The sequence below is a fragment of the Oncorhynchus mykiss genome, chromosome 6 (assembly GCF_013265735.2).
Source record: "Oncorhynchus mykiss isolate Arlee chromosome 6, USDA_OmykA_1.1, whole genome shotgun sequence".
In the NCBI taxonomy this organism is placed as follows: Eukaryota; Metazoa; Chordata; class Actinopteri; order Salmoniformes; family Salmonidae; genus Oncorhynchus; species Oncorhynchus mykiss.
Genome location: NC_048570.1, coordinates 100,883,951 through 100,895,321, shown reverse-complemented (window position 1 = coordinate 100,895,321; position 11,371 = coordinate 100,883,951). Strand labels below are relative to the sequence as shown.

The 11,371-nt window shown below is 52.7% G+C and overlaps 1 protein-coding gene across 1 annotated transcript in view; it reads left to right on the top strand.

Moving 5' to 3' along the window:
* The window catches only part of LOC110510552 (Golgi apparatus protein 1-like), an 88,314-nt gene that overhangs the window by 75,606 nt on the left and 1,337 nt on the right, over positions 1-11,371 (top strand). Inside the window, exons 19-22 of the mRNA XM_036981736.1 lie at positions 205-328; positions 1,580-1,824; positions 2,748-2,976; positions 7,270-7,376. Of these exons, the coding sequence (XP_036837631.1) occupies positions 205-328; positions 1,580-1,824; positions 2,748-2,976; positions 7,270-7,376 (705 nt within the window). The remainder of the gene's footprint in view (positions 1-204; positions 329-1,579; positions 1,825-2,747; positions 2,977-7,269; positions 7,377-11,371) is intronic.

Genomic DNA, 11,371 nt, shown 5'->3' with positions numbered 1-11,371 from the left:
CTCTCTCTCTCTGCCCCATCCTGTCATCTCTGTCTGTCCTCTCTCTCTGCCCCTCCTGTCCTCTCTCTCTCTCTCTGCCCCTCCTGTCCTCTCTCTGTCTCTGTCCCTCCTGTCCTCTCTCTCTCTCTCTCTCTCTCCCTCCTGTCCTCTCTCTCTCTCTGTCCCTCCTGTCCTCTCTGACTGTCCTCTCTCTCCATGTGTCAGCGGTTCTGTACAGATGTGGATGCTAAGAACATGCTGCAGTGTCTGAAACAGAACAAGAACTCTGAACTGATGGATCCCAAGTGTAAACAGATGATCACCAAGAGACAGATCACACAGAACACAGGTAACACACACTGTCACACTGTCACACACAGACACTCTCACACACACACAGACACTCTCACACAGAACACAGGTAACACACTCTCACACACACACAGACACTCTCACACAGAACACAGGTAAAACACTCTCACACACACACAGACACTCTCACACAGAACACAGGTAACACACACTGTCACACACACATACACTCTCACACAGAACACAGGTAACACACTCTCACACACACAGACACACAGACACTCTCACACAACACAGGTAACACACACTGTAGAGGGACCACCTGTTGTTACCTCTAATAGAGGGACCACCTGTTACCTCTAATAGAGGGACCACCTGTTACCTCTAATAGAGGGACCACCTGTTACATCTAATAGAGGGACCACCTGTTACCTCTAATAGAGGGACCACCTCTTACCTCTAATAGATGGACCAGATGGACCTCTAATAGAGGGACCACCTGTTACCTCTAATAGAGGGACCACCTCTTACCTCTAATAGATGGGACCACCTGTTACCTCTAATAGAGGGACCACCTGTTACCTCTAATAGAGGGACCACCTGTTACCTCTAATAGAGGGACCACCTGTTACCTCTAATAGAGGGACCACCTGTTACCTCTAATAGAGGGACCACCTGTTACCTCTAATAGAGGGACCACCTGTTACCTCTAATAGATGGACCAGATGGACCTCTAATAGAGGGACCACCTGTTACCTCTAATAGAGGGACCACCTCTTACCTCTAATAGATGGGATCACCTGTTACATCTAATAGAGGGATCACCTGTTACCTCTAATAGAGGGACCACCTCTAATAGATGGACCATCTGTTACCTCTAATAGATGGGATCACCTCTTACCTCTAATAGGACCATCTCCTCGCCTGCTTCTCAACGCTTGGAGGAGTTGGTCTAAGGTCCCTCCCCTTGGATCTTCTTCTCTCTCCAATGGGTTTTGAGAAGCAGGCGAGGAAAGCGGATGCAAGGAATGGAGAGAAAAGGAATTGGGTCAGAGCCCATGTCATGTGGACCCGGGTCAGAGCCCATGTCATGTGGACCCGGGTCAGAGCCCATGTCAGGTGGACCCGGGTCAGAGCCCATGTCAGGTGGACCCGGATCAGAGCCCATGTCATGTGGACCCGGGTCAGAGCCCATGTCATGTGGACCCGGGTCAGAGCCCATGTCATGTGGACCCGGGTCATGTGGACCCGTATCTCTGATATTTCTGGTTGTCTTTCTCTCTCTCAGACTACAGGTTAAACCCAATATTGAGAAAGGCCTGTAAGGCAGACATCCCTAAATTCTGTCAGCCAATCCTGAACAAGGCCAGTGATGACAGTGAACTGGAGGGCCAGGTGATTGGTTGCCTGAAGCTGAAATACGCCGACCAGCGTCTGTCTCCAGACTGTGAGGACCAGATCAGAGTGATTCTTCAGGAGTCGGCGCTGGACTACAGACTGGACCCCCAGCTACAGATCCACTGTGCTGAGGAGGTGAGGAGTGTTAATATAGACTGGACCCCCAGCTACAGATCCACTGTGGTGAGGAGTGTTAATATAGACTGGACCCACAGCTACAGATCAACTGAGGAGGTGAGGAGTGTTAATATAGACTGGACCCACAGCTACAGATCCACTGTGCTGAGGAGGTGAGGAGTGTTAATATAGACTGGACCCCCAGCTACAGATCCACTGAGGAGGTGAGGAGTGTTAATATAGACTGGACCCACAGCTACAGATCCACTGAGGAGGTGAGGAGTGTTAATATAGACTGGACCCCCAGCTACAGATCCACTGAGGAGGTGAGGAGTGTTAATATAGACTGGACCCACAGCTACAGATCCACTGAGGAGGTGAGGAGTGTTAATATAGACTGGACCCCAGCTACAGATCCACTGTGCTGAGGAGGTGAGGAGTGTTAATATAGACTGGACCCCAGCTACAGATCCACTGAGGAGGTGAGGAGTGTTAATATAGACTGGACCGCCAGCTACAGATCCACTGTGCTGAGGAGGTGAGGAGTGTTCCTCTAAACCAGGCCAGACTGCTGTCCCTGAGAGATGGTTACTAATACACAACCCCACAGCCCTGAAGAGACCGGTCCTCTAAACCAGGCCAGACTGCTGTCCCTGAGAGATGGTTACTAATACACAACCCCACAGCCCTGAAGAGACCGGTCCTCTAAACCAGGCCAGACTGCTGTCCCTTAGAGATGGTTACTAATACACAACCCCACAGCCCTGAAGAGACCGGCCCCAAACTAGTCCAGACTGCTGTAAAACATGTTCCATGTTGATAGAAGAAGGCTTTTGAAATACATTCTGAGATCTGCAACTAGAGAATTTACGTTCTCTGTCTTCCCTCTCTCTGTCTTCCCTCTATTCCCCTCTCCCTCCCTCCCCCTGTCACTCCTCTAGATCCCCGGTCTGTGTGCGGAGGAGGCAGTGGCCCAGGAGCAGACAGGTCAGGTGGAGGAGTGTCTGAAGGCCAACCTGTTGAAGATCAAACATGACTTGTGTAAGAAGGAGGTGCTGAACATGTTGAAGGAGAGCAAGGCAGACGTCTTCGTTGATCCTGTCCTCCACACGGCCTGTGCCCTTGACCTCAAACACCAGTGTGCTGCTGTCACGCCGGGCAGAGGACGACGTGAGTCCCGCCCACCTGTCTGTTCACAGCCAATGACATGGGGGTATATTCACCTTCTACACCACCTGTCTGTTCACAACCATAGGATTTAGTAATGACATGGCGGTATATTCACCTTCCTACACCACCATGATAGTATTTAGTAATGATATAGATTGAGAACCATATTTAGGTAGCCTGGTTTCACTTTTGAGTTGTGGGTGATTGTTTCCTGTGTCTGTGTTTGTACCATACGGGCCTGTTTCGGTTTTCGTTTGTTCATTCACGTTGTTATTTTGTATTTTGTAGTGTTCAGTTTTATATATTAAAATGGACACTTACCACGCAGCGCATTGGTCCTCCGACCTCTCTTACTCCTCGTCAGAAGAAGAGGACAATCGTGACACAGGGAGAATCTAAAATTCCCCCCATTGATTTAGTTCTAATGTTTGAGTCACTCAGCATAAGAACAAGGCATAAGCCCTAGGAAGCTGGCTTGGTGCTTGGCTTGGTGCTTGGCTCGGTGCTTGGTGCTTGGCTCGGTGCTTGGCTCGGTGCTTGGTGCTTGGCTTGGTGCTTGGCTTGGTGCTTAGTGCTTGTCTTGGTGCTAGGCTTGGTGCTTGTCTTGGTGCTTAGTGCTAGGCTTGGTGCTAGGCTTGGTGCTTGGCTTGGTGCTTGGCTTGGTGCTTGGCTCGGTGCTTGGCTTGGCTCGGTACTTGGCTTGGCTCGGTACTTGGCTTGGCTCGCTACTTGGCTTGGCTCGGTGCTTGGCTCGGTGCTTGGCTCGGTGCTTGGCTTGGTGCTCGGTGCTTGGCTCGGTGCTTGGCTTGGTGCTCGGTGCTTGGCTCGGTGCTTGGCTCGGTGCTTGGCTCTGCGCTTGGCTTGGCACTTAGTGCTTGTCTTGGTGCTTGGCTTGGTGCTTGGCTTGGTGCTTGGCGCTTGGCTTGGTCCTTGGCTTGGTGCTTGGTTTGGTGCTTGGTTTGGTGCTTGGTTCGGTGCTTGGTGCTTGGCTTGGTGCTTGGCTTGGTGCTTGGCTTGGCTTGGTGCTTGGCTTGGCTCGGTGCTTGGCTCGGTGCTTGGCTCGGTGCTTGGCTCGGTGCTTGGTGCTTGGTGCTTGGCTTGGTGCTTGGCTTGGTGCTTGGCTTGGCTTGGTGCTTGGCTTGGTGCTTGGTGCTTGGCTTGGCTCGGTGCTTGGCTCAGTGCTTGGCTCGGTGCTTGGCTCGGTGCTTGGTGCTTGGCTCGGTGCTTGGTGCTTGGCTCGGTGCTTGGCTTGGCTTGGTGCTTGACTTGGTGCTTGGTGCTTGACTTGGTGCTTGGTTCTTGGCTTGGTGCTTGGTTCTTGGCTTGGTGCTTGGTTCTTGGCTTGGTGCTTGGTTCTTGGCTTGGTGCTTGTTTCTTGGCTTGGTGCTTGGCTTGGCTTGGTGCTTGGCTTGGTGCTTGGCTTGGTGCTTGGCTTGGTGCTTGGCTTGGTTCTTGGCTTGGTCTTTGGCTTGGTGCTTGGCTTGGTGCTTGGCTTGGTGCTTGGCTTGGTGCTTGGCTTGGTCCTTGGCTTGGTCCTTGGCTTGGTCCTTGGCTTAGTGCTTGTTGCTTGACTTGGTGCTTGGCTTGGCTTGGTGCTTGGCTTGGCTTGGTGCTTGGCTTGGTGCTTGGCTTGGTGCTTGGCTTGGCTTGGTGCTTGGCTTGGTGCTTGGCTTGGTGCTTGGCTTGGTGCTTGGCATGGCTTGGTGCATGGCTTGGTGCTTGGCTTGGTGCTTGGCTTGGTGCATGGCTTGGTGCTTGGCATGGCTTGGTGCATGGCTTGGTGCATGGCTTGGTGCTTGGCTTGGTGCTTGGCTTGGTGCTTGGCTTGGTGCTTGGCTTAGTGCTTGGCTTGGTGCTTGGCTTGGTGCTTGGCTTGGTGCTTGGCTTGGTGCTTGGCTTGGCGCTTGGTGCTTGGCTTGGTGCTTGGTGCTTGGCTTGGTGCTTGGTCCTTGGTGCTTTGCTTGGTGCTTGGCTTGGTGTTTGCCTTGTATTTGGCTCGGTGCTTGGCTCGGTGCTTAGTGCTTGGCTCGGTGCTTAGTGCTTGGCTCGGTGCTTGGCTTGGTGCTTGACTCGGTGCTTGGCTCTGTGCTTGGTTCGGTGCTTGGCTCGGTGCTTGGTGCTTGGTGCTTGGCTTGGCTTGGTGCTTGGCTTGGCTCGGTGCTTGGCTTGGCTCGGTGCTTGACTTGATGCTTGGCTTGGTGCTTGGTACTTTGCTTGGCTTGGCTCGGTGCTTGGCTTGGCTTCCCTTGGCTTGGTGCTTGGCTCGGTGCTTGGCTCGGTGCTTGGCTCGGTGCTTGGCTCGGTGCTTAGTGCTTGGTGCTTGGCTTGGCTCAGTGCTTGGCTTGGCTCGGTGCTTGGCTTGGCTCGGGGCTTGGCTTGGCTCGGGGCTTGGCTCGGGGCTTGGCTCGGGGCTTGGCTCGGTGCTTGGCTCGGTGCTTGGCTCGGCTTGGTGCTTGGCTTGGTGCTTGGTTCTTGGCTTGGTGCTTGGTTCTTGGCTTGGCTTGGTGCTTGGCTTGGTGCTTGGCTTGGCTTGGTGCTTGGCTTGGTGCTTGGCTTGGTGCTTGGCTTGGTGCTTTGCTTGGTGCTTGGCTTGGTGCTTTGCTTGGGCTTGGTGCTTGGCTTGGTGCTTGGCTTTGTACTTGGTGCTTGGCTTGGTGCTTGGCTTGGTGCTTGGCTTGGTGCTTGGCTTGGTGCTTGGTGCTTGGCTTGGTCCTGGGCTTGGTCCTTGGCTTGGTGCTTGGTGCGGTGCTTGGTGCTTGGCTTGGTGCTTAGCTTGGTCCTTGGCTTAGTGATTGGTGCTTAGCTTGGTCCTTGGCTTAGTGATTGGTGCTTGGCTTGGCTTGGTGCTTGGCTTGGCTTGGCTTGGCTTGGCTTGGTGCTTGGCTTGGTGCTTGGTCCTGGGCTTGGTCCTGGGCTTGGTGCTTGGCCTGGTGCTTGGCTCGGTGCTTGGTGCTTAGTGCTTGGCTTGTTGCTTGGCTTGTTGCTTGGCTTGTTTCTTGGCTTGGTGCTTGGCTTGGTGCTTGGCTTGGCTTGGTGCTTGGCTTGGTGCTTGGTGCTTGGCTTGGCTTGGCTTGGATTGGCTTGGTGCTTGGCTCGGTGCTTTGCTTGGTGCTTGGCTTGGCTTGGTGCTTGGCTTGGCTTGGTGCTTGGCTTGGTGCTTGGCTCTGTGCTTGGCTCTGTGCTTGGCTCTGTGCTTGGCTCGGTGCTTGGCTCGGTGCTTGGTGCTTGGCTTGATGGTCTAGTACTCTCTGGTTTAGAACATTTCCAGGCCTCAGCCTTCACCTTGTGATTATTAACACAACAGTTCAGACACCGGCTGTGTTCCATTCCAGAAAGACAACATATTGGAATGGACCACAGCCGGTGTACGACTACTGAAGGTTCTGTTCAACATTTATGTGATTCAACTTTGTACACCGCTGTGCCCTAACTCCCCTCGCTCTCTCTCTCCCCCCTCGCTCTCTCTCTCTCCCCCCTCGCTCTCTCTCTCCCCCCTCGCTCTCTCTCTGCCCCCTCGCTCTCTCTCTCTCCCCCCTCGCTCTCTCTCTCTCCCCCCTCGCTCTCTCTCTCTCCCCCCTCGCTCTCTCTCTCCCCCCTCGCTCTCTCTCTCCCCCCTCGCTCTCTCTCTCCCCCCTCGCTCTCTCTCTCTCCCCCCTCGCTCTCTCTCTCCCCCCTCGCTCTCTCTCTCCCCCCTCGCTCTCTCTCTGCCCCCTCGCTCTCTCTCTGCCCCCTCGCTCTCTCTCTGCCCCCTCGCTCTCTCTCTGCCCCCTCGCTCTCTCTCTGCCCCCTCGCTCTCTCTCTGCCCCCTCGCTCTCTCTCTGCCCCCTCGCTCTCTCTCTGCCCCCTCGCTCTCTCTCTGCCCCCTCGCTCTCTCTCTGCCCCCTCGCTCTCTCTCTGCCCCCTCGCTCTCTCTCTCCCCCCTCGCTCGCTCTCTCCCCCCTCGCTCGCTCTCTCCCCCCTCGCTCGCTCTCTCCCCCCTCGCTCGCTCTCTCCCCCCTCGCTCGCTCGCTCGCTCTCTCTCTCCCCCCTCCTTCGCTCTCTCTCTCCCCCCTCCCTCGCTCTCTCTCTCTCCCCCCTCCCTCGCTCTCTCTCTCCCCCCTCCCTCGCTCTCTCTCTCCCCCCTCCCTCGCTCTCTCTCTCTCCCCCCTCCCTCGCTCTCTCTCTCCCCCCCCCTCCCTCGCTCTCTCTCCCCCCCCCTCCCTCGCTCTCTCTCTCCCCCCTCGCTCTCTCTCTCTCCCCCCTCGCTCTCTCTCTCTCCCCCCTCGCTCTCTCTCTCTCCCCCCTCCCTACCAGAGATGTCATGTCTACTGGAGTCGTTGCAGGATAAGAGAGTCCGTCTGCAGCCAGAGTGTAAGAAGAGACTCCAGGACCGCATGGACATGTGGAGCTACGCTGCCAAGGTTAATGTACACTCATTTAACCTGACACCTGCAGTGTTTCCCCTTTAATAACCTGCAGTGGCTTCCCCTTTAATAACCTGACACCTGCAGTGTTTCCCCTTTAATAACCTGCAGTGGCTTCCCCTTTAATAACCTGACACCTGCAGTGGTTTCCCCTTTAATAACCTGACACCTGCAGTGGGTTCCCCTTTAATAACCTGGTTGATGCAGTGGTTTCCCCTTTAATAACCTGACACCTGCAGTGGTTTCCCCTTTAATAACCTGACACCTGCAGTGGTTTCCCCTTTAATAACCTGACACCTGCAGTGGTTTCCCCTTTAATAACCTGACACCTGCAGTGGTTTCCCCTTTAATAATCTGACACCTGCAGTGGTTTCCCCTTTAATAACCTGACACCTGCAGTGGTTTCCCCTTTAATAACCTGACACCTGCAGTGGTTTCCCCTTTAATAACCTGGCAGCTGCAGTGGTTTCCCCTTTAATAACCTGCAGTGGTTTCCCCTTTAATAACCTGACACCTGCAGTGGTTTCCCCTTTAATAATCTGACACCTGCAGTGGTTTCCCCTTTAATAACCTGACACCTGCAGTGGTTTCCCCTTTAATAACCTGACAGCTGCAGTGGGTCCCCCTTTAATAACCTGGCAGCTGCAGTGGGTTCCCCTTTAATAACCTGACACCTGCAGTGGTTTCCCCTTTAATAACCTGGCAGCTGCAGTGGTTTCCCCTTTAATAACCTGCAGTGGTTTCCCCTTTAATAACCTGACACCTGCAGTGGTTTCCCCTTTAATAATCTGACACCTGCAGTGGTTTCCCCTTTAATAACCTGACACCTGCAGTGGTTTCCCCTTTAATAACCTGACAGCTGCAGTGGGTCCCCCTTTAATAACCTGGCAGCTGCAGTGGTTTCCCGTTTAATAACCTGCAGTGGTTTCCCCTTTAATAACCTGACACCTGCAGTGGTTTCCCCTTTAATAATCTGACACCTGCAGTGGTTTCCCCTTTAATAACCTGACACCTGCAGTGGTTTCCCCTTTAATAACCTGACAGCTGCAGTGGGTCCCCCTTTAATAACCTGGCAGCTGCAGTGGGTTCCCCTTTAATAACCTGACACCTGCAGTGGTTTCCCCTTTAATAACCTGGCAGCTGCAGTGGTTTCCCCTTTAATAACCTGCAGTGGTTTCCCCTTTAATAACCTGACACCTGCAGTGGTTTCCCCTTTAATAACCTGGCAGCTGCAGTGGGTTCCCCTTTAATAACATGGTTGCTGCAGTGGTTTCCCCTTTAATAACCTGACACCTGCAGTGGTTTCCCCTTTAATAACCTGACACCTGCAGTGGTTTCCCCTTTAATAACCTGCAGTGGTTTCTCCTTTAATAACCTGACACCTGCAGTGGTTTCCCCTTTAATAACCTGACAGCTGCAGTGGTTTCCCCTTTAATAACCTGACACCTGCAGTGGTTTCCCCTTTAATAACCTGCAGTGGTTTCCCCTTTAATAACCTGACAGCTGCAGTGGGTTCCCCTTTAATAACCTGGCAGCTGCAGTGGTTTCCCCTTTAATAACCTGACACCTGCAGTGGGTTCCCCTTTAATAACCTGCCAGCTGCAGTGGTTTCCCCTTTAATAACCTGCAGTGGTTTCCCCTTTAATAACCTGCAGTGGTTTCCCCTTTAATAACCTGCAGTGGTTTCCCCTTTAATAACCAGACACCTGCAGTGGTTTCCCCTTTAATAACCTGACACCTGCAGTGGTTTCCCCTTTAATAACCTGACACCTGCAGTGGTTTCCCCTTTAATAACCTGACACCTGCAGTGGTTTCCCCTTTAATAACCTGCAGTGGTTTCTCCTTTAATAACCTGACACCTGCAGTGGTTTCCCCTTTAATAACCTGACAGCTGCAGTGGTTTCCCCTTTAATAACCTGACACCTGCAGTGGTTTCCCCTTTAATAACCTGCAGTGGTTTCCCCTTTAATAACCTGACACCTGCAGTGGTTTCCCCTTTAATAACCTGACAGCTGCAGTGGGTTCCCCTTTAATAACCTGGCAGCTGCAGTGGGTTCCCCTTTAATAACCTGACACCTGCAGTGGGTTCCCCTTTAATAACCTGACACCTGCAGTGGGTTCCCCTTTAATAACCTGCAGTGGTTTCCCCTTTAATAACCTGGCAGCTGCAGTGGTTTCCCCTTTAATAACCTGCAGTGGTTTCCCCTTTAATAATCTGACACCTGCAGTGGTTTCCCCTTGAATAACCTGACACCTGCAGTGGTTTCCCCTTTAATAACCTGACACCTGCAGTGGGTTCCCCTTTAATAACCAGACACCTGCAGTGGTTTCCCCTTTAATAACCTGACACCTGCAGTGGGTTCCCCTTTAATAACCTGGCAGCTGCAGTGGGTTCCCCTTTAATAACCTGGCAGCTGCCGTGGTTTCCCCTTTAATAACCTGACATCTGCAGTGGTTTCCCCTTTAATAATCTGACACCTGCAGTGGTTTCCCCTTGAATAACCTGACACCTGCAGTGGTTTCCCCTTTAATAACCTGACACCTGCAGTGGGTTCCCCTTTAATAACCAGACACCTGCAGTGGTTTCCCCTTTAATAACCTGACACCTGCAGTGGGTTCCCCTTTAATAACCTGGCAGCTGCAGTGGGTACCCCTTTAATAACCTGGTAGCTGCAGTGGGTTCCCCTTTAATAACCAGACACCTGCAGTGGGTTCCCCTTTAATAACCAGACACCTGCAGTGGGTTCCCCTTTAATAACCTGCAGTAGCTTCCCCTTTAATAACCTGGCACCTGCAGTGGTTTCCCCTTTAATAACCTGACACCTGCAGTGGGTTCCCCTTTAATAACCTGGTTGCTGCAGTGGTTTCCCCTTTAATAACCTGACACCTGCAGTGGTTTTCCCTTTAATAACCTGACACCTGCAGTGGTTTCCCCTTTAATAACCTGACACCTGCAGTGGTTTCCCCTTTAATAACCTGTCACCTGCAGTGGTTTCCCCTTTAATAACCTGCAGTGGTTCCCCCTTTAAAAACCTGCTGTGGTTTCCCCTTTAATAACCTGACAGCTGCAGTGGTTTCCCCTTTAATAACCTGACAGCTGCAGTGGTTTCCCCTTTAATAACCTGACACCTGCAGTGGGTTCCCCTTTAATAACCTGCAGTGGTTTCCCCTTTAATAACCTGACAGCTGCAGTGGTTTCCCCTTTAATAACCTGGCAGCTGCAGTGGTTTCCCCTTTAATAATATGCAGTGGTTTCCCCTTTAATAACGTGACACCTGCAGTGGGTTCCCCTTTAATAACCTGACACCTGCAGTGGTTTCCCCTTTAATAACCTGCAGTGGTTTCCCCTTTAATAATCTGCAGTGGTTTCCCCTTTAATAACCTGCAGTGGTTTCCCCTTTAATAACCAGACACCTGCAGTGGTTTCCCCTTTAATAATCTGACACCTGCAGTGGTTTCCCCTTTAATAATCTGACACCTGCAGTGGGTTCCCCTTGAATAACCTGACACCTGCAGTGGTTTCCCCTTTAATAACCTGACACCTGCAGTGGTTTCCCCTTTAATAACCTGACACCTGCAGTGGTTTCCCCTTTAATAACCTGACACCTGCAGTGGTTTCCCCTTTAATAACCTGACACCTGCAGGGGTTTCCCCTTTAATAATCTGACACCTGCAGTGGTTTCCCCTTTAATAACCTGACACCTGCAGTGGTTTCCCCTTTAATAACCTGGTTGCTGCAATGGGTTCCCCTTTAATAACCTCTCTCCCCCCAGGTGGTGACCTCCCCCTCTAATAATTCCCTCTCTCTCCCCCCCAGGTAGTGATCTCCCCCTCTAATAATCCCCTCTCTCCCCCCCAGGTGGTGACCTCCCCCTCTAATATTCCCCCCCCCCCCCCCAGGTGGTGACCTCCCCCTCTAATAATTCCCTCTCTTTCCCCCCCAGGTAGTGATCTCCCCCCCAGGTGGCGACCTCCCCCTCTAATAATTCCCC